General features: G+C 40.2%; 3 protein-coding genes across 5 annotated transcripts; all 3 read right to left on the bottom strand.

The window, feature by feature from the left end:
- Positions 1-4304: 4304 nt before the first annotated feature.
- Positions 4305-5839, bottom strand: LOC115728839 (probable NAD(P)H dehydrogenase subunit CRR3, chloroplastic). The gene is made up of 3 exons (XM_030659247.2): positions 5469-5839; positions 4990-5129; positions 4305-4794 (listed from the first exon to the last, which is right to left on the bottom strand). Exons 1-3 carry the CDS (start codon positions 5711-5713, stop codon positions 4670-4672), a joined length of 510 nt encoding a protein of 169 aa, XP_030515107.1. The 5' UTR covers positions 5714-5839; the 3' UTR covers positions 4305-4669.
- Positions 5840-7539: 1700 nt separating this feature from the next.
- Positions 7540-9332, bottom strand: LOC115728157 (plant-specific TFIIB-related protein PTF2). The gene has a single exon (XM_030658492.2). The coding sequence runs from the start codon at positions 9198-9200 to the stop codon at positions 7599-7601; it is 1602 nt and encodes a 533-aa protein (XP_030514352.1). The 5' UTR covers positions 9201-9332; the 3' UTR covers positions 7540-7598.
- Positions 9333-10039: 707 nt separating this feature from the next.
- On the bottom strand, positions 10040-17974 carry LOC115727034. 3 transcript variants are annotated; one of them, XM_030657158.2, is made up of 9 exons: positions 17588-17970; positions 16439-16795; positions 16129-16344; positions 14051-14703; positions 13386-13482; positions 13238-13291; positions 13023-13141; positions 11567-11754; positions 10040-10839 (listed from the first exon to the last, which is right to left on the bottom strand). In XM_030657158.2, the coding sequence occupies exons 1-9, from the start codon at positions 17807-17809 to the stop codon at positions 10202-10204; spliced, it is 2544 nt and encodes an 847-aa protein (XP_030513018.1). In that variant the 5' UTR covers positions 17810-17970; the 3' UTR covers positions 10040-10201. The 3 variants fall into 3 exon arrangements, with proteins under 3 accessions (XP_030513018.1, XP_030513026.1, XP_048137008.1); XM_030657166.2 differs by having other exon boundaries at positions 16439-16789; XM_048281051.1 differs by having other exon boundaries at positions 10672-10946; positions 17588-17974.
- Positions 17975-22159: the final 4185 nt, after the last annotated feature.

The following is a 22159-nucleotide window of genomic DNA, read 5'->3' as shown; positions in this document are numbered from 1 at the left end:
TCTCCGTCATGATTTTGCTGTCCGCCGTTGATGCACCGGTGGACCCCATCCTTTTCTTTTTTTCTTTTTTTTAAAGATTCTTTTTATTAATAAAGGTAAAAAAATAGGCGTAAGAATAAGAATTTCATTGATTGTCATGATTATGAAAATACTCTCCAATCTCCATCCGGGGCCACGTGACAGCTCGGAGCCCACCTCCCAAAAAATTTGCGGGAATACCATATTCGGCAAGTTATATAATAAGTAAAAAGGGTTGATTATATCACGACAAATCTTAAATTGGTATGTTTGTAATAACTTTCCTTAAATTAATTTTTTGGCCATGAGAAACCTTAAAATTAGTACATTTGGATAAATTTATCTTAGACTGTTTTTTTTACTCTAAAAAACCTTAAACCAGTACACTTATGACAAAATTTATCCCAAACTATCTTTTTTGACCACGGGAAATTTCGTATCGGTACATCCGTGATAGATTTATACAAAACTAAATTTTTTTATCATAAAAAATTCCAAACATATACAGGTGTGACAAATTTTTCATTCGTTAGTTTTCGTTAAATCGAGTTAATATCAAGAAAAACCCTAAATCGATACGTCCGTAACTACCACAAACTAGTGTACCCGTAAATTATCGCGTGTCATCCAACTCAATAATTCGATGGTAAAATTTAATGGAAAACTAACGTTGGGTAAATCAGCCGCTAGGATACCAGTTTGGGGTGAATTTGTTACAAATGTATCAGTTTAGGATTTTTTGTGGTAAAAAAAAATGATTTGGGCAAAGTTATCACATGTGTACAGTTTTGGATATTTTGTGGTAAAAAAATGATTTGGGGTAAAATTTATCATAGGTGTATAAGGGTTGGAATTTTTCGAGGTATTAATCCTACGAAAAAAAGAGAAAATGTAGAACCACAAAGGTAATGTATATGTATTTTTTGGTGGGAAGGTAATGTGTATTGACTTGTACTTTATTTTAGTATTCAAAATTCAGCTTTCAGTTCATGGTGAAGTGGACACACCCGTGCATATTTACATAAATGAACATTTATACGTATGTAGGTTTTCGCGGGCATTTATTTAAATTAATTGTGTGCATAATATTGTAACAATATTTCTTAAGTCTAGCCGAAAAATATTTATTACGTTTTTATCAAAACTCATTAATAGTTTAAAATAAACATGCATATGATTGTCGATTGAAAAAAAAATTATCCGTTTTGTTTGCGTTTGTTTTCTTTAATAAAAAAAAAAGGAATCTCAATTTTATTAAATTTAAACAATGAAACTAAAGATATTGTTAAAAAAATAAATATTAAATCGCTCATTCATCTAAAAGTTTAAGGTTTTAGAATAGTTGGCTATGGTCTCGCGAAATCACACAATGTATCAAAGCAGGCGGGCATTGTCAATGATCCTGGGAAAATCTCACGGATTTAGTTTGGTTTTTTTTTTTTTTGGACTGGTTCTATTCTATTTTACTCTACTATAAAAACTACACTGTATGTGCTATGTACCGTGTATAGATTGCGAAATCCTGCTCCTTTCTCATGCATCCCCCCCTCCCACGCTATTCTGCCTTGTACGGATAATACTCGGTGATTAGTACTTCTTGGGATTTTTCATTAACTACTTCCAGTTATATACCTAGAGTTGATTTCGTGAAAGATTGAAAGAATCGGTCGAGATAATCCAATGTTAGGAACTTAAGCATGACTTTATAAGTAGACATTTCACCTGTTCTTATTATCAGGGGAGTTATCATAATAGGTGGGATTAAGATTTAATGGCGAGCAAGAGATCCAGCATTGCACTTGCTATCAAATAGTTAAATTCTTAATTTATCATGCCCATGCAGGATAGCGTCATGTGAAAGGAATATTGGACCGTGGAGAAAAGTTTGAATATTATTAGTCTTGCCATGTAGGCAAAGCCTGTCGGGATTTGGGAATTCAGACACGTTTTGAGTTAGTTTAATGATGGCAAAACGAAGAACCAATTAGCCTGGATCCTCCGTGTAAGCACGTGTGTAAGGATGCCTCGAATGATGGAATCGAATTGGCACATGCAATGTGACCCAAGGCGGCTTTGATTAGAGACAAAAATGTTCAATTATGTTGAATTTTCAAATTGTACCAAAAAAAAAAAGGAGGAGAAATTCTGAACGTGAAAAGCTTAATATTGCGTAACAATGAGAATTTCGTACTCAACAGAGTAGGGAAAATTGTTCCGACTGAAAATAAAAAAGAGCAGGGAAAATTGTCCAAAAAATTATAAACTTTTTAATTGTTCCAATGTGATCATAAACCTTTTAACAATTTATTTATTTAGTCTTTTCAGCAAATTTTAACCAAATATCACTTATGTGGATAATTTATATATTTTTTATTTTTAATAATTTTTTTCCTTTTGTTTTCTTTTATTTTTCCCTTTTTCCAACCGTCGGCCATCGTCGGTGTCATTCACCGTCGTCGGGCGAGGGTCGCCCTTGCCTTGGCGGGTGGGTGTGCGCTCGTCGCTTGGGCTAGCCAAGGCGACCCTCGCGCGAGGGGTCCTCGGCGAAGGCCGGCGGAGGGAAACGGGGGAAAGGAAAAAAAAAAAAAGGAATGGAAAAAGAAAAAGAAGTTCCAAAAATTGTAAAAATTATCCATGTCAATGTCGGCCATGATATGTATGACCGCCGGCGCTGATTATACTGTCACGTCGGAGATTTTCGATCAAAATTAGCGGGAAGAACCGAATTGGCGGATTGTCAAAAAGTTTAAGACTAAATTAGTAAATCGTTAAAAGGTTCAAGACTAAATTAACAAATCGTAAAAAATTGATTAAATCCACACAAACAAAAAAGGCTTAAAACTAAATTGATAAGATATCAAAATATTACATAATTGAAAAGTTTACAATTAAATTGACCGTCGTACATTTTTGGATAATTGTCTCCGCTAGAGTATGCGTGTCTCGATTGAGCCCTAGCCACTCGACCTACGGGGACAAATGTAGAAAGGGTGTGCTCATGAAAAATAGCATGCCACTTTGCCACAGCGCTCGGTAGTTTGAGAGAGCCTATCTTGCTTTCATGAAATTGGATGTTGGAGTCCACCTACTCCTCAAATGAAGCTAGAAAAATCTCCCAGGTAAATCTCCAACTATGGAGTTTACTAGAGTCTAGAGATCTAGGAAAAAGGGACCTTGCTCTTGTAATTCCTTGTTTTCAATACAACCAAGCGCTCAACTCAGACAAAAGCCTTGCATTGATTTGTACAATGTGGTCCATTTCGTATTCGCCGTTGTTGACTATCGGGACGGGGGGACCAATACACACATAGCATGAGGTGTGCACGAAATCCGTCTCGCAAGGACCCGGTTGTATCGCACGTTCGAAACTCACACCGTAACGAGTGATTATGACTCAAATTAGACACGAGATTGCTTGCGAGAGCTTCACAATAATGCCCATAACCCTTGTTCGATATTTATTATTAGAAAATGCCTCGGCCTCAGAGTAGTTTTCTTTCGGGCGAATCTATGGCGCTACATTGATTCTTTGCTTCAAATCGAGGCTCTTGACTTGAGAACAAGAGACGAGAATAGCAGAGCAGTTTCCAGACGGGTTGAACAATATGACCAGACAGAGAGACCAACCGCGCTTTCGTTGACCAGGCTGGACACGCACATCATCATCGTTTATCTCAAAGCTTAGTGTTCAAACTCGTATAAAATACTACTACGAGACGGACTCTGTTGACCAGATTTATTTTAAAAAAAAAAAAACATGTGCCCGACCCTAGTTTGCACAAAGCACAAGCAATAGCTGCAATACCCTTTACCAATGATGAACTGCTTGAATTAAAAAAGATTCCACATTTGGTAAAGGTAGTCGTCCAACTTGAGAATTCTCATCTTACAAAATAACAAGACCGCTTTGTTCATACTCCTTGCTGTCTTTCATATCAGCCAAACTTTCCAACAGATTCTCTGTGTCATTTTTTCTTTTGGTAAGGATAGTCCATTAGGACTCGATATCTCCAACATGACGATTGAAAAGGGCGAACGACGCCGTAACGGCGCCGAGGGTAGCTAGTGTAGGACCCAAAGACTTGGCAAGCATATCCTTGAAGGAAAAATACCCCGGTATTGATGAGAACCGGATTCCAGATTCGGGAGGGTCGTTTCCAAAGCTTTTTGATGAGCAAACAAGCTGAGAAAGATCCAAATGTTATGGGAAGTTGCTTCGCTCTTACTCTGCAATGAAGGAAGCAGAAAACGAGGACCAAATATTCAGATGAGTACCGCAATCTTATAGGAAAGCAAGGAACCTTTCATCACATGTATTTAAGTGACCAAGTTACACAGTTCATTTTACGTCGAGTGCCGAAGGAGATTGTGTATAAAACTGAGGAGGAATCCCATGCCAGCACGAAATCCCTCCAAGATCCTTCCTGACCCCTCTAATACAACTTCCTATAGTCAGTGGCCATGTATCTTGAGTCATGAGGGAGCTCTTGGAAAGCAGGTTCAGCAATCAAAGCACTTGAGCCTTTTCGAAATACTACTTCAGTTTACTCATGCTGTAAGCAGGTTCCTGATCAAATAGCCAAGAAGTATAATGCGTAATGCACCCTGGGGCTAATAAGCATTGATGCGGGATTGAATCTGTGCACGGCATTCACATAATCAGGTCGTCCAGAAAGGGAACTCGGAATGGTAGCTTTACGGCACCGGATGCAACTAGAAGCATAAGAACCCATGCAGGCAAAACCCACTGGAACACTGCTACTAAGATGCTTTTTCCTGCATAAAGACTCTAATCATATCAAACTTAGCATGTGCGAGTGCTCGAGCGCGCCCACACAACTTCCCAGAGATCAATTGGTTCGATCAAAGTCTTTAAGAACAGTCGCACACAACGTTCCAGAGAACGGATTCGCAGAAACATACAAATGCACGAGTATAATTGAAGGCCGGGAAGAAAAATAAAAGCATTACCTGCAGATGCTGGGCGTCTTTCGGTTTGATCCAGGATCCACTCTCCGCTCTCTCGGAGCTTCCTCTCCACCGAGCTCTCCACTTTCCAGCCATCAGTTGGTAGCACCCCATCCAGCACAGACTTCCTCTGCTCCAGCTTCCTATACATCTCAAGTGAATTCACCCTCTTCCCCAATTAAGCATTCACACTACATGTAAAGGCATTGCCAACTGCGATGAATAATCTAATGTATGACCATGGAAATGAAGTATATCAGGTCTTTGCCTAGCAACACCAGACCAACTAAATCCACGGGGTTGGCTCAAATGACCAGGGCATGGATGTGCGCCAGCCGCGGTTTAATAATTTGACTCACCACATAACCAAACGCAAACAATCTCATAATTCAGGCCATCCATGGGGACTTTTGAATCGCGTCTGAAACACAATGGAGAAATAAAAGAAAAAGAAGCGACCGAGCGAAGAAAGGAGGGAGTACTTGGGGTCGGCGTCACTGAACCAGCCGGCGCCAATAGCTCGCTCGATTTCGACGATGGTGGGCTGCTGTTTCTGGGTCTTCTTCTGCTTGCTCCCCGGTGGAGTTGGGGCGGTTCTGATTCTCGGGGATGAGGGCTTCGGGTAGACCTTCCCGTGGGGAATTGAAGGCGAGGAACGGTCGTCGGCGAGCGAGGCGTGAACCGATGCGCGCGGGGTGGCGATGGGAACGCAAGTCAAGCAAGGCATAGCGACTCGGTGAGTTCTTCTCAGGGAGCGACTCTCCAAGAGACGGGAAGCTGCCGCTGGGTTTCTCCCTCTGGAGACGTTGATAATGCCCTATCTATGATGCATCCAGTCCACTCAAAGTTACTCTTTTTCTCGTGGCTTTTTCTATACACATGTATGTGTGGGCGGGCGGGCATAGACTCTCCGGCGGAAACGTTTGGGGCCAAAGATTCTCCGGCGGCCGTGGAATTCCCTGTAACAATGATTAAGGAGGACCGAAGGACTTCCCATCGTGATTGGTTAACCGAAAGAAAAACCGAAACACAGATCGGTCGACCATTTGATCGTATATCGTACTTGAGAAAACTTGTAGTTCGTGTTTGGCCGGCAACATCGGATTGGGAATCCTTTTCTTTTTAATCACATGTTTCGTTGGCGATTTCATTTGGTTGGGCAACATTGATATCCATGGAATGCCCGTCCTCCCGCAGTTCCTTGGAGGGAATGACCATTCCTTTCCTCTTTTTAAGAAAAAATCATACACATCAAATTATATCAGTACAGTTCGACCAAAAAAAATTACATCAGTACACAAATATCTTTTTTTTGTTAAATTCATTTTCTGATTAATTGCGAATCATCATCAATGAATTTTAATTAGTGAATGATAGGATTAACATTGCAGTCTAGTATGCTATTAATGCAAATGCATACAATTTAACACTACAGGCTCTCGCGGGCCTCGCCAGTCCAAATCTAGTGAGGCGAGCCTTGACTAGCCATGGTGAGACTTGACCTCGCCGTAGCTAGCGAGGCTCGGTCATCCTCACCCGACGACAGTGAGGTTGATCCTCGCCATGGCTAGGTGAGGCTTGACCTCGCCAAATTTGGGCTGGCTAGGTTAGCCTCGCTCGGCCACGGCGAGGTTGGGCCTTGCTTGGCTATGGTGAGGCCAGCAAGAGCCTCGATCTGGCGATCGGCTAGAGGTAGAACAGGGAAGGGGACGAGAAGGTGAAGGGAAAGAAAATAAAAAGAAAATAAAAAAATGGAAAAAAAAATTCAAAAAAAATTATTAAATATTATATCGCCAGCCGATCAGCGTCCACTTTAGCATCGGCATGCCAAAATTCACTGAATGGATTGAATTGACACAGTTGCAGAAGATTTATGACTGACATTTAGAAGCAGGCAAAAAGATGCCCTTTGATCAAATCCCAAAAAGCCTGTTACTCCTCTGTTAGTCTCCTTCTTAATCTGGCTGGACTTCGTTTTGAATGAGGGAGGTTAAAATTCTTTTAACGACCCTATTATTTTTGTAAATGACGGTAAGTTGCGTCGGTCTGATGGCCGGAAAAAATCCGGCAAGCTTGTAATCAGGTCTGCACATTGGTCAATAAAGCAAGAGCAAGCAGATGACAGATGACGACAGAACACACACTGGAAGTTGAAGTGGAAATACAGACAACAAGGGAGACCAAAAATGCTAACATGGATTGATAAAATACGAAGCTCAAGACAAGCCAGAGTTAATCTGATGCAGAGGTTTCCACGAGTGAATACACGGCTGAGCTAAAAATCCATAGAAAACCGCAAGCCTCCTTTGACGGATTAGATCATGGAATTTCAAAAACAGTATTTGTTATGCAGAGAGTTCTACTAAGCAGATGGGGTTTAGATCTTTCTCTGATGTTTTTCACATGGATCAAACGATCGGGAAAACGAGTTAATAATGCTATACAGGTTCCGTTTATATTTGTATTTAAAAAAGAATGCTCTGCAACTCCGTTGACAAACAACTCCAACATGCCTTACGAGAACAAAAGGGGGAAGGGCAAAGTCTATCAACAAAAGGCAAAAGAATCAAGCATGTTCCAAAAGGCGTATGCTGTATTCCATGAAAGAGTGCCTACATTGCCCCAGAGTTGAAGACATACAAATCAAGCAAAGTATTGTAGTGACCCTTCTCGATTTCCTCCTCCTTAACCTGGTGAAGAAGGAGGGTCTCGATTATAAAATCGTCCCAATCCACATCTATCACCTGACTTCTCCTTCTTTTCTTCTTACTATGCACAGAAGAACTCAACGTTTGGGAATCACAGACGTCGGTCAGACCAGAAGCTGAGGGGTGCATGATCCTATTGATGCGCTGCTTAGCAGCATCAATCTTCTGTCTCCTCCTCTCGTTGGCGTTACGACCATTGACAAAAGAAGGCGGCATAGCGTCCAATCCCACATCCTTTTCCAATATCTCCTTAAGCATTAACCGTTTGCTCAATTGTGATTTTCCCTTCCACCAATCTTTAGATGCGTGAAAATCAAAGTCTGTTCTCCTTTTGTCACGAGCATTTGCATTTTCACCGCTGCATATAAGGGAGCCCCTTTCCTCCAAGAACTTCAAGTAAACCAACGCCAAACACTCGTGTGAAATCTCAATCCTATCCAACTGATGCACATCTGGTCCTTGATGATCACATTTATCTTTCGCTTCCAAATAATAAGATTCGCTCTCCAAATAAGTAACATCAAAATCATACTCATCTTTTCTCAAACATTCACTTACCACTTCACCCAAATCAACCTGCCCGACTCCTGAATCCTTTCTCTTCACACCTCGCTTCTTCATCGACTTCATCTCCATGTATTGGATCACAAATGGAGCATTCTTCAGTACATTCTTTACTGTAACGTCCTTCCCCCAAGGTAAGGCTCGGGAAACCTCCACAAGTGCCTCTAATAGCTCCTTATACCGCCGCTTGGATGTTGCAACAGCAGCATGGAGCTCCTCTGAAACATCCGAAATCTCAAGCTCTATTTGGTTCAGCTTCGCAACGAGAACCAATACCGCTGCCACCATCGGGAGCGGCCTCCTCCCCGTTGTCAAGAACCACTTCACCGCACATTGTATCAGAAACATGCCCTGTTTCCGCATTGTCTCAACCTTATCCCGAGGAAGCCTAGAGAAGCCTGAGAAGCTCCTCACGGCCCTCTCGTATGCAACCACGATGTCATAAACGGGGAATTCGCCCCTCAATTCGAGAAAATCGACCACGCGCACAACCATCCTACCTAGCTCGTAGTCATCACACCCAATCACCGACGCCACCTCGGCGATCGGGAGGGACTGGATCTCCCTCCTCATGACGACATAAGCGCACGCGCCGATCAGGACCGAGAACCACTCGCCCATCCCGAACTCACCCTCCGTGACCCTATATACCATGTCCCTAACGTCCTCGGACCGAGAACTAGACAAACCCAACTTGAGCAGCAAGTCATCGATCAACTTTTGGGCCTCGAAGACTTTCTTCTCTCTGTAATTTAAGACGGTGCCAGTACCTGAAGTGCCGACGCGGACGAAGGTGCCCACAGGGCCGCTGATTCCGCCGATATGCGCCTGGAAGTCGTGGAGCTCGGCGACGAAGCCGCACTCGGAGCACACCAGGATGCCCGAGACGTCGTCCCGGGTTAGGGATTTCGAGCCGCAGCTCTTGCAGCGCGACCTGTCCATTGATCGGAGGGACTTCGATTGGATTGGGGAGTGCTTTCTCGAGGGTTTCCTGATTTGCCGGGGGTCGCCCCTTGTTTGATTTTCCGGGAAAGGATGAATTTTTTTCCCTGAGAAAATTTGCGAGAGTTTTCCGGGCCCTCTTATTTATTTATTTTTTTTGTCATAATTTCCGGGCCCTCTTAAACCCTGGATGAGAAGGGATGAAGAATGCGTTAGAAAATAAAATACCAAAATTTAATCGGTCAAAGAAAATACGAGTTATTGTTTTATGACACTTTTTCTCGAGTAAAGCAAAGGAAAGGACAAAATTTCATTTTTTTTTACTAAATAAAAACACATACATACGCTTATTTAAAAAAAAGAAAAGATAAAGTGCGTTGAAAGTCTCATGCAATCGAGATCACAAAATACAATCGGATCCTAAAACTTTCAAAAAGTGCAATCAAATTATAAAATTTATCACCAAAATACAATCAAGTCCTACAAATTTCAAAAAGTACAATCAATAAAAAGACTTGATTTCACAAATTTGATAAGTTTTAAAACTCAGTTACATTTTTTAAAAGTTTTAAAACTCAATTATATTTTCTGATAAATTTTAATACTTAATTGCACTTTTTGAAAATTTTAGAATTCAATTGCACTTTCTAACTTTTATGACTTTCAACCCACTTGTTTCTTAAAAAAATTAATGAAGAAAGAAAGTATCTGCTGATTTGAATTATTCCAGAAATCGAATTTAAAAAACTATTGTCTGTTATAAAAGATGTGGATTATGTGAGGGATTTATAATATAAAGGGGAGTTATAATTTAATCAAATTTACATAATTTGTAACTTTGTCGTACCCTCGTATATAAGATAAGAACAGCCCTTTGAGTGAGGGTATCATAAAGTGTCATAATGCAAGTATCAAAGTCTCGTAATTGTGGTGGACTGCATCCGCTGTGCTATTTTCACATGTACATCGCTTTGTCCATGCATTCTGAATTCGCCATGAAGCTATACAGGCAATATCCTCAGCAACCGAAGCGCTCTCGTCCACTGCGGTCTCTGTGCCAGAACAATTCTCCTCAGAGCAGGCACGGCACCAGCTGCGATGATCGCCGGATGATTCTCGCTGTCCATGCTCAGATTGTACAGTATCGACAGAGCCGCCTCAGACGCCCTCGCAGTCCCCTCTTCCAGGAGACTAACCAACAGGAAGATGCCGCCACCAGAAGCGACCGCTCTCGTGGAATCCACGACCCCCTCAGAGATTATCCGGTTGAGTTCCACAGCCGCAACCTCTTGAGCCTCCGGAGAGAATGAGGCCTTCAGCTCTTCTATTAATCTCGGGATTGTTTCATAGAGAGTCACCTCCACATTGATGGGATTCTCAAAATACTTGCTAAAACCCGAGAGCGAACTCAGTTTCACCAAACAAGCAGCCACCCAATCCTTACAGTGGACAGGAATGCTGGATTTGAGGACTTTCCGGAGTAAGACTGTGAAATGGGCAGAATCTACCCTCTTGCGAAAGCAATCAGAGTCGAGAAGCTTTGTTAGCAAGCGAGATGCCGCAGATATTGCAAGTCCAGCTTCTTCAACCTCCAATGCATATTGTTCTGGCTGCTCTTCCTTCACATCAGATTCTGTGTCTGGTAATTACAAAGACAATTAATGTCCATGAGTGAAAGAATATCATCAACCACACTAAGGAAGGAACATTGGACGAGAGAAGACAATCGCAACAATAAATGGTCATCTGAAGACAAACAGCCAGAGTAAACAAAGACCTTTATAGGTTTCCTTGTTAGATACAGCAACAGAGAAACAAACATATGAAGTGCTGTATCATGATAATGACAACATAGCAGGAAACTCCTTTCCTTGTCAGAGTAAACAACAGACAAATTAATAAACAAAGTGGCTCACTATCATGACAGTGAGAACATTACTGGAATTTCCTTCACTATAACTTGCATGAAACCTAAGCAACAATGGCCTCACAAGCACAATGCACGAATATGACCGACTCCATGGACATCAGAAGAAAAACATACTGGCTTGAGTTTTTGAGAGGTATGTGCATAACACTAGAAGTTAGTCTTGCAGAATAGAAACTCGCTCCGATTGCCTGTTCTATTCCTAGTTAGTGAGCACAGTGCACGCACGTTATCGATATCCTCATTAGCTTCAACTCAAAAACTTAACAAAGTCAGTCGAATCTCATGCTAACACCGCAAAAATTTAGTCAACGATAAGGCCTTTAGAACGGGACTCAAGACATCCCGTTGTTCACAAGTTACAACCCATGGTATTATTGGTAAGAAATGTAACCTTGAAATTTGAAATCCTCTCATCACGAGCATACATTTTGCTTACCTTTCAAAACATTTTGCTGGAAGACCGCAACCAGGCCAGATTCAATGTTTGCAGCATCAACTGTGTCCACACTGGAGGTAATTGCAGCGAACTCGAGGATTGAAGCTGCCTTTCTCTGTAGAGTTAATGATGACGTCTTCAAAATCTCAAAAAGGCGAGAAATGACAGCAGAGTCTAGCATTTGCACCCTGCAGTTTATTTCGAGGCGTGCAAAAAGTAAATGCACTCTTTCAAACAGATTCCGCAAGCACCAATAGAAGCAATATAATCTGAAACCAAGACCATATTGGATCCGGATTATGATGCATTTGACTAATCTATAAGTTGACAATATCAAATTAGTTACTTTAGAGAATCTCCAACTCCTCAAACTTACTCATTTATCCACGCCTAGGTGTGCATACATGAATCCCTAGTCCAGAGTAGAAGCTTATCTAAAACCAGCAATACAACTGTTAGACATTGTGTGTCTACCCATCTTCCAGTCAAATATATTGGATAGACTTGAGAATAAGAATTGACAAGAGACTAAGAACCCCTATCATTTCCAGATTGCCCATGTTCCCTGTAAGGTCTATGTCTCCACTGGATGCTATGTATATTCGAGAGAAATTGGAGGTCGTCAGTACAGCATTGTCCCCCATCAAAACCAGTGAGACTGGATGCATAAGAACACGAAGGAAGTACAAAGACCTGGCTAAGAAGAAGATGATGACAACTCAGCTATGGAGTAGTTGTCAGTTTTAGGCAAGCTGAGCATAAGACTACTGGGTGCAATAGCAGAGGTTGCAAGATTCAGACTAGGGGACATACCTAGACAGTTCCGAAAGGAGTATGTAAAGTAATTGACTAATAAACTTCCTACCTTTTTTCTTTTCATGGTCTGATTACATACTTTTTCATTGGACATGCAGTCTATACTGGATTCTAAGGGGGCTTATCTAGTTTATCTTCTTGGGGACAGACATCTGCTTGTTAACAAACTTTTGTAGTTATCCAGTGCTTAGTTATATCTAACAAAGCTATTATTCATATTGAGAGCTTGAAGACACTTTAGAATTCATTTCATACAGTTCACACAATGTCATGATCTAAAATCTCAGGTCATGCAATGTTCATTTAGAAGACAAACTTAGCAAAGCTTATACACAGTAAAAACGTGAAAATGAAGATATCGTTCACTTCAGGTGTTCGTGAAACTCGTGATCAACAATACAATAATAGACTGATTTTTGCACATTTTACACACCCCTGTTTGTGCTGCATTTGGTGTTTGGTACTTGAATTAGTCATTGTGATTTTCTGATAGCATACAAGACAGGATTAAAGGGCGATAATTTTGACAGCATCGACGTGGCATACATACTTGAAAATAAAAAGTATATGCTAAGTAATAACTGACATTAAGAATGATAAAGAGGCAAAAGATGTCTGGTTATAGAGATCAGACGAGTACCCTGAATTTGTTGTTGATGTGGAATCATGGGAGCTCATCCCAGAAAACCCATTAGCAGCATCAGATCTACTTACTGACTCAGAACTACCTTTTGATCCATTAATTGGCCCATCATAAAACTGAAGCATTCGAGTAAAGATAGTCATAATGTCGTTTGCTGACAAAGACAGATCTTGAACAAAAATGAAAAATTAAAATAGGATGAGACAAGTTACCTTGGATCTCATCTCTTTGGTGGGATCTAAAATCCTGGCAAGTAAATCTAGTGTCTGCCCATAAGAATAGAAAGAGTATCCAAATGAAAAATTCAGCCATTTAGGAAAAGAGGAAGAGAAGTAAATGAAACTAAATGGCTAATGAAACCTTGTCCAACAGGGTATCAGATATTTCTTTCTGCTTCAGAGTATTGATCAAAGGACGCAAAGCACCTTCGGCTTCAATGATATGGCAAACACCATTGCTGCAAAAGAAAATAATCAACATCAACAATGAAAATAGTTAGAGGATGATAGAGATGTAAAAGCAGAAAATGCTGCTAAATCCAAATACTAAGTGGAAGGTGGCTGACAAACCACTTTGGATATCATAGACCACGGAAAGCAAACATGATAACTCAAACCCAAAATAGCGAAGAAAGATCTAAGCATCTCAAGCCCAAACCCATCATTCCCCAACTGGATGGAAAAAGGGAAGGTAAGTGCAAACTATCAATGAGCATCCTCTGAATTCATAATGCAAAAGAAGCGAAAGTGTGGAGCATTCTATGTTGTAGTTGTCAACCCAACCTTATGTTCTTAACAAATAGAGAGAAACAATTCAATCAGCTGAGAGACCAACCTTCAAGTGAGTATCTTTCTTTGAAGTTCTCACCTCAAACATTATATTACCATCATCTCTCTAATATTAATAGATTCTTTTCTAAAGAGAGAACGATGTATCAAAATATCTTGGGCGATTGCTGGATACATGGAAACTGATACCTGTCGCAGTTGGTTAAGGGCCTCGAAACAAAAAGAGGTGCATGTTACCTGAGGGACAATCTCTCAAGAGCATGGGTCGAAGCTATCTTAATAGCATCATTATCCCTCTCTAAAAGCTTCACCAAATGCTTGATAGCTCCAGCTTCTTTGAATGATATGCGCATATATTCATTGATAGATGCATCAGCAATTGACTCAGCAGCTCTTGCTATGGCAGACTCGTCTTCAAGTTCAAGAATTAAAATAAGCCGAGCTACACCATCCATGCATGGCAGAAGTGTTAACCTCCAACCAGAAGAATTACCAGGTTGGGATTTTGTTTCCTCTTCTAATTCAATAGCCCCAATTCTGGCAAGAAATTGTTGCTGAGTACGTCCAACTATTGCATTTATTCTGGCTTCCTCAACATTCAGGTTTTCGCCATTTACATTTAACCCAAGCAGTAACTCAGAGGCACCGAACCTTGAAGGACCCTTGGAAGTCTTTTCAATCTCTGTACCATCAGGTAAGCTAGGCCAAGAATGTAAAGATGGCCTAAAGGATTTATATGCGTGTGCACCAACCATGGGAACAGGAACAAGGCCCTCTTCAATAATTAGAATTCGATAGTAATCATTCTTAGCAAATTCCAACAAGGCATTTTTCACTTCCTTTCTGATGACTTTGGATCCCTCTGCATCAGTCTTTAAAAGTGCCTCCGCCTGGAACACCAAATAGATTAGCCTCTTGTGAAGAAAAACCAAAAGTCAAAGTAATCATCATTCAGAGAAAGAAGAGGAAAACAAGTAGATCGAATGAATCAACAAATGCATTTGCCAATTCCACTCAACAAATGCGGTTTAGTATCTCTTAAGATAGTTCTATCAGCATCGAAATCAAAGAGACTATGGATCAATATTGTTCCAAGCCTCCTACGGTCACTGTACTTATTCATTTTTACACTGATTTATGACAATTTTATACATGTGACGTATGTTTCGATGCACATGACTCAATGAAGACAAGTAAATGCTCCACAGATACAAAAGAGAGAAGAAAATATTAATCATGGTTTATGAAAATGGGTGTTCATCTGGTATTCAATCAGAAGCACTGTTTCGAAGTAAGTCAGAATAATGGCATTGTACGAGTCAACATTTTTTTCGAATACATCTCAATGCTGGGTGGCAAGAACTTGAGACGATGCACTACTAAATTATTAGGGTAAAAGCCACCAAAAACCCCAACCTATACCCATTGTGACAAGTTTACCCAAAACTTATTTTTGTGAACCAAAAACCTCAATCTTGCACCCGTGTAACAACCTTATCCCAACTTATACACGAGTGGCACATTTACCCCAAACTGTTTTTGTGACACGAAAAACCCCAGACTTGTATTGATGTGACACATTTACCGCAAACTTTTTTTATGACACCAAAAATCCCATACTTAGACCCGTGCCACACATTTACCCTCCATCAACATTTTTTCCCTTTTTCTTTTTTTCCTCCATCCTCCGTCTTACTGCCACCCTTACCGTGACCATTGCTGCAATCGTCACCATCGCCAAACCAAGGAAGACAACGAACAAGGAAGTTAAAATAACGGAAAAAGAAAACAGTAGAAAATACAATGAATTGACATATATTTGCCACGTGAGGGCCACATTAGTATCGTTTGCTTTCCAACGTCCATGTGCACATCCAGGAACATTTTAGCAGCGTTCGTTAGCAGAGTTTTGATGGGTTTAAATGTTAAACACGGGTTTGAGTTTGGGGTGAATGTGTCACGCGGCTATAAGTTTGGGAGTTTTGTGTCACATAAAAAGGTTTTGAGTAAATTTGGTGCAAGTGGGCTTTATGGCGTCACAAAAAAATACTTTAGCGTAAATGTGTTACGGTAGGCATAGTTTGGGGTTTTTCGTGGCTTTTTCCTAAATTATTAACAATTAACAAAAAATCAAATTTCTCGGATAAATTTAGTCAAACACTATTAATTTTGGTACAAAGAAAAAAATGGTGACCGTTTTCATGTTCGTTTTGCATTAATATTTGGTTTGACATACTAAATAAAGTGCCATTAAATCTCAAAGCACTATCAATCAATTATTGTTCAAGGAACTATACAATTAGAGGAAGCCTAACCAATTTTGGGATGACACCATATTCAACCATGATTTCGTGGCTTGATTCACTTAGCGCCAACATAGATAATACGCCTCCTGCAGCCTCCTTCACTTTTATGTCCTCATCATCCAGGGATTTAATTATTAATGGCAAGACCTCAGAGTTAGCAATCTTTACTCTGAAGTTCTCATCCACTGACAGGTTCCACAAAGTACACAAACATTGCTCTTTTACCTGCAGAGATTAGTTCATAAAATGTCTCAATTTCTCCTTCCAAGACTCGTATACTTGTGGAGAGAAATTCTGGCAATGGATACCTCTCCTATACCTCGGGAGTCAGAGAAGGTCGACTTAGCAAACCAATTATCTCCTCCATGGCTCCAGCTCCAGCTACTGAATCTCTGTATATATTTACGGATGCTATCAATCTCAGAAGTCCTGCAGCTGCCTCACATGTTGAAGTTGAGTCTGACGTAAGAAGATTTACTATTAGATTTATGCATCCATGAAATTGCATAATGGCATCGATCTGCTTCTTCCCTCCTAGTGAGTATTTCCACAGAGCCACCACCGCCTGTTCCCTGTCAAGGGGATCTTGATCTAGGCCAAGCATCCGCACGAACAAGGCCACATAACCATCCCCGAAACTGGAATTGTCACCATCTTTTCCTTCAATGTTCTGGATCTCAAGTAACAAAACAAGAACAATTGTGAACCAAATAGCATAATGCAAAGTCGGATACGGGCAAGGAGATGACATGAAACAATCATATCACCTTCAACTTTCTCTTGCCTAATAATCAGGTGAAGGAAGATACATATGCAGGGAAGAATAATAGGAGAGACGAGAAATCACAACCCTCAGCAACTAACCTTACTATCATCGATGTAAGCAAGCAAGTTAAAAATCATATCAACAGAAAGAATGCACTAAAATCACTGTACACTCCAATGCCCACAGGCATTTTGAATGGACCCGTCCTCATTCCAAAGCAAAATGCAACACGAGCAACGTATTCTCTGACAGTGCTAGATTATTTCCTAGAAGAACCTATAGAAAACCATGCATAAACAGAGGAAATATAGGACATAAGCGCCTTTGCAATAAGGACATAGCCGTGCCCGTTCCTCATTTCAATGAACAATTAAAAGAAAAACATGTATCCACCAACAAATGACAGCTCCAAAATTGTTAAATCAAAAAATGACATAACTTCAATGATGAACGACTGCGAACTTCCTATGTGCAACAACAGCAACATACACTCTTCTCTTCCCAAATGCCAAAACAGGCACAATCCCGTATCCTCTAACTCAACCGTCAAAAATCCTCCCCCAGAAAATGCACCTACCACCCATACAAAAAAAACCAGCATGCCCAAACAAACCACACCCAAAAGAACGAGAAAGCTGAAAACCTTGAGAAACCGAAGTACTCCGCAACAGCAACGAAGGAGGCCAAGAGAAAGAAACTCACAGAAGACGTGGACTGGTGTGCGAAAGCGTCACTGCTGCCTCCACCATCGCCACAGACCCGGGCGACTAATGAACTGCCGGCATCGAATTTAGGATTAACCAGCATCCTCCTCCGGGTTCTGGTACTCGGAAATCGAATAGCCTTTGAACGGGAGTTCGAAAGAACGGTTTGCCGGAGACGGTGAGGCGTGAAACTGAAGTGGGTCGAGATTGTGGCAGCCATGGCTGCGGCTAGGGAAGATGTCTGCCGACTCGCAGTTGATTGAATGAAGACTCCGCCACTCAGTTCGTACCAAGAAGAAGAAGAAGAAGAAAGATATCTCGTCTTACTGCCGATTTCTCGCTCGGAGGACGCTCCATTGCACCTTGGCTTTCTAGGAATCTACCAGAAGAGTTTTTCTTTTCTTTTCTTTTTATTTTGTCGGAAAGAAAAAATCCCTATGCGCTAAAATGAATAGGTTGACGATCTGTTGACCACATAAAATAGAGAGTAGACTTTCATGTAATCCTACTTTTTATTTGAAATAACGGTACAAATAGTTTCTGAACTTTGGATTCATAGTCCCTAAACTTTAAATTTAACTTATATAGTCCCTGAAATTTAACTCGATATGTAATGTGGTCTCCGAACTTTAACTCAATATGTAATATGATCCCCGAACTTTTAATTTTCCCGAATTTACGGAGCACATTCAATTTGGTCCCTAAATATAATTCGGGAACTAAGTTGAACATGCTTCAAATGTTCGGGGACTATATTGATCAAATCAAAAGTTCAGTAACCACATAGTATATTGGGTTCAATTTTAGGGAATATATTACATATTGGACCAAAGTTCAAAAGTCATTTGTGTCATTTTGCCAAATGAAGTTTTGTTTTCTTTGCTTTTGATAAATTTTTTCTTATCAATATGAATAAGTACTGTCCCGAGCTTTTTAAAGATGTCTCGATGTCGCAAATTTTAGCTCCAAAAATTAAAGAAAAACACGACACTCAGTGTATGTCGGCTCACATGTTCACTAATACAGATATGAAATACACTTTAATGATGGGTCATGAAAAACTAGCCAACATTTTTGGACGGTCAGTAAAATGGTACAAGTTCGAGTTGAATTTTCACTTTGACCTTTAGATAAGGTTTGAATATTTCTTATATTCTTGTTGCAAACAATCTATTCGCGTAGTTGTTTTCCTTAAATCCCTATTCCATCAATCATATCTTCGGCGGTGAATTACAAATGCAAATTTATCACCCACTTTTACATCATCCCTTATTATGATGACACGATCGATATGGTCATCTAGACACTGTAAATATTATGCTTAAAGGTCTAATCGCAAAGATGCCATCTCACGTGGCTGCTCATAATTCATAAAAACCATGATATGAAATCCAATTACGAAGCTTAAAAGGATGAACAAGAGTGTTGCCCGACGTTTGCCACAATTAACAAAAACGTTATGGTATCTTTATTGTCAAATAAACAAAAACGTGTATTTGAAATCCATGTGTTTGAATTAACTCATGGAGTTACTTAGGGTGTGCATGATAACACTTATGGAAGTGGATTTCTATTGCAGAAGTGCTTCTGGAGCAGAAATTCATTGGGTAATGTAACTTCAGAAACAGAAATCCGTTTAGTAAAAATTTTTACTTCTGAAAGAAATTTTCACTTCTGAAGTTGTTTTTTCCCTAATTTGAAAAGTTAAAAAAAATAACTTCTCCAATTCAAGAAGTACTTCTTATCTAATCCTTTTTTTTATCACGCCCTCACCCTCTTTTCAATCATACCCACCTCCGTAAATTTCTTCCTCCGCGGACCGTCGCCGACCTTCACCGGCCGCTACCCATGACCACCGCTAATCGCTTGCCTTTGCCCACCGCAGACCTCCGTCGCCCGCCACCTGCCGATCGGCCCCAATAGACAACCACCGCCGACCTCCGTCGGGCGCCGCCGCCAACCTCCACCAGGTGCTGCCAATCGGCGACCACCGCCACCGCCAACCTTCACCGATCGCTATCGCCGCCAACAACTAATCTTTGTCGGTCGCGACCGCCGCCCCCTAATGCCAACCATTGACCACCGCGCCGGGCGTCACCGTCAAGTCGCCGTCTCCGGCCGCCAAAGTAAAAAATAAATAATAATTTTTTATTTTAAAAATTAAATAGTATTTTAATAATAAAAATCATTTTTAAAGAAACTTAAAATAAAAATAAAAAATGAAGTAGAAATTTTTCGGCAACCGATAATAATTTTTCATAGAATATTTTGTGTTCATAATGTTTCAAAAGTAGAAATTTTCAATTGTTATCAAACGAATTTCTCTGATCAGAAATACCTTTTGGGGTAAAGTGGAAAAATCAATTTCTTCTTTTGAGGAAAAGTAGAAAAATCAACTTTTCGCCATAAATTGATTTTTGAAGCAGAAGTATTATCATGTGCACCCTTAATAATTGGGAGACAAACTTGAATGTGATTTAAAAGATAAAATGTTACACTATTTTGACCTTCGAATTGGGTTTTGCCTTCATTAAATATTAATTATTCAATATATGATATAAGTACTAAGGGGGCAAATTGCGCCCGTCAATCCATAATTATTAATAAATAAATTCATATTTTTTTGGTCGAAACAACAATTTCGTATTTGAACAGTAAAATTTGTTGGACTTTTAGGCATACGAACTTTGTTTTTTTTTAATCCAAAAATCACAAAAAACCTCAAACTATACACATAGTGACACATCTACTTTAACTTCTTCTTTTTTATATGACAACAAGATGGCAGAAATCTCAAACTTGTGCCGACATGACATATTTATCTTCCATCGAGATTTTGTCAATGAGCAGGTCTAATGGGAAAGCATAAGCAACTGAATTGACTCCAACATGCAAAAAATATGCCAACTCATTTTACAATAAATATTTGGCCAAAAAAAATACAATAAATAATTATTCCTCTTCTTTTATGTATTTATTTTCATTTTTTTTTCTTCCTCCTCATTCGCTCACGGAACCTTGAAAGTCAATAAATATGTAACACGACTACAAATATAAAGCTTTATGTATTTTTTTTTTAGATAACGTGTCTCCTTTGACATAAATTAAAGCTTTTGAAGGGGTTTTTTTCCGTTATAACAAAAACAAATATACTCAATGTCTTAATGAGTCCACAATATAAGCATCTATCATGGCGAATTCCATATGAACCTATAGAATGCACCTAATTTGGCTATCAGCATTTTAATGTACAATACACGGTCACCCCATAATTCTTCTTACCACATGACTTGCGTTATGAAACAATTTGGGTGACTAATTCTATGTCTAAAACATAACCACACGCCATGAGGTGATGAGTATGAATAGACATGGTCTCAGCTAGGGCCGTCTAGTCAGTCCCTTCCTCATATCAAACACATATGGAATATTAGAGTTTAAGGGACGCCCTAATCCAAATGGACAGTTCCAGAGCCGCTAAACTTAAAGACCTATTTAGAAAAAAAAAAAAAACGAAAAAAAAGAAAACTTATGACCTAACAATACCAGATTCAAGACAAAATCTTGCATACAACACAAGATAGATAAATAACAGTTTATGCCACCCGCAACGTAAATAGCGATTTTATAATAGGAGAGAGCAAAATAGACCGACGGTTCGGTCCGATTCTCGATTCCCAAAAGTGGAACCGGCATCCGGACAATCCGATTCCTGATTTCAAGGGAAGAACTGGGCCGATTATTATTTTTTTATTTTTTAAATATAAACCTAATAATCTAAAATCTCTTCCCCTCTTGCTCGGGCTCGACGCTTCACACAGACGACTTGGCCGACCTGGTTGAACAGATTGGACTACCATTTCGTGGAGTTTGGCAAAAGTATAGTTCAAAGAGGGTGATCAGGGAATAGAGAACCCAGTAAAGTGAGCGATTGCTCATCATCTGTGCGGTCTCTGTCGCCTTTATGAAGCGTACCCGAGTAAAACCCCTAAAAAAAGGAAAAAGCCAGAGAAAGAGAGATGAAACCAAACTCGATAATTTCGGGAAAAAAACAAAAAAGGACCCTCGAACCAAACTTAGGACAGGATAAACGAGAGTGTGACGAGAGGCTTGCGAATCACACACAAAGAACCCAACTTTACTCCATGGAAGACCAGCACACCCCAAACAACAACTTGATAACATAAGAGAAACCACGAAGACATATAGCGCGATGACATCAAAGCTATTGGGACCGGACCGGACCGGTTCGAGGGACCTCCGGTCCAATCCCTAGTTCCTCAAGGAACCGGACCATGCTCACCCTTACTTTATAAGTATCGAATGTCATGACCACATTAGAAATTGTATTAGCCCATAAATGTTCCAATATTTTGTTAGATGTTTGAATGATGTACTTCACTTATAACATAAAGAAATAACAAAAAGAAAACTAACTGAAAAAACAGAAAAAGAAAGGGAGAAGAGAGATAAAAAGTCACGGAATGGAGTAGAGGTAGCCCGAAGGCCCTGAACTCAATCCCACCCCCGAGCGAAGCCTCACCCATTGTGTTCTCTCGCTACCATCTCC

Source organism: Rhodamnia argentea, chromosome 6 (assembly GCF_020921035.1).
Source record: "Rhodamnia argentea isolate NSW1041297 chromosome 6, ASM2092103v1, whole genome shotgun sequence".
In the NCBI taxonomy this organism is placed as follows: domain Eukaryota; kingdom Viridiplantae; phylum Streptophyta; class Magnoliopsida; order Myrtales; family Myrtaceae; genus Rhodamnia; species Rhodamnia argentea.
Note: the sequence above shows the minus strand (reverse complement) of the source record. Positions and strands in the feature narration are given on the sequence as shown.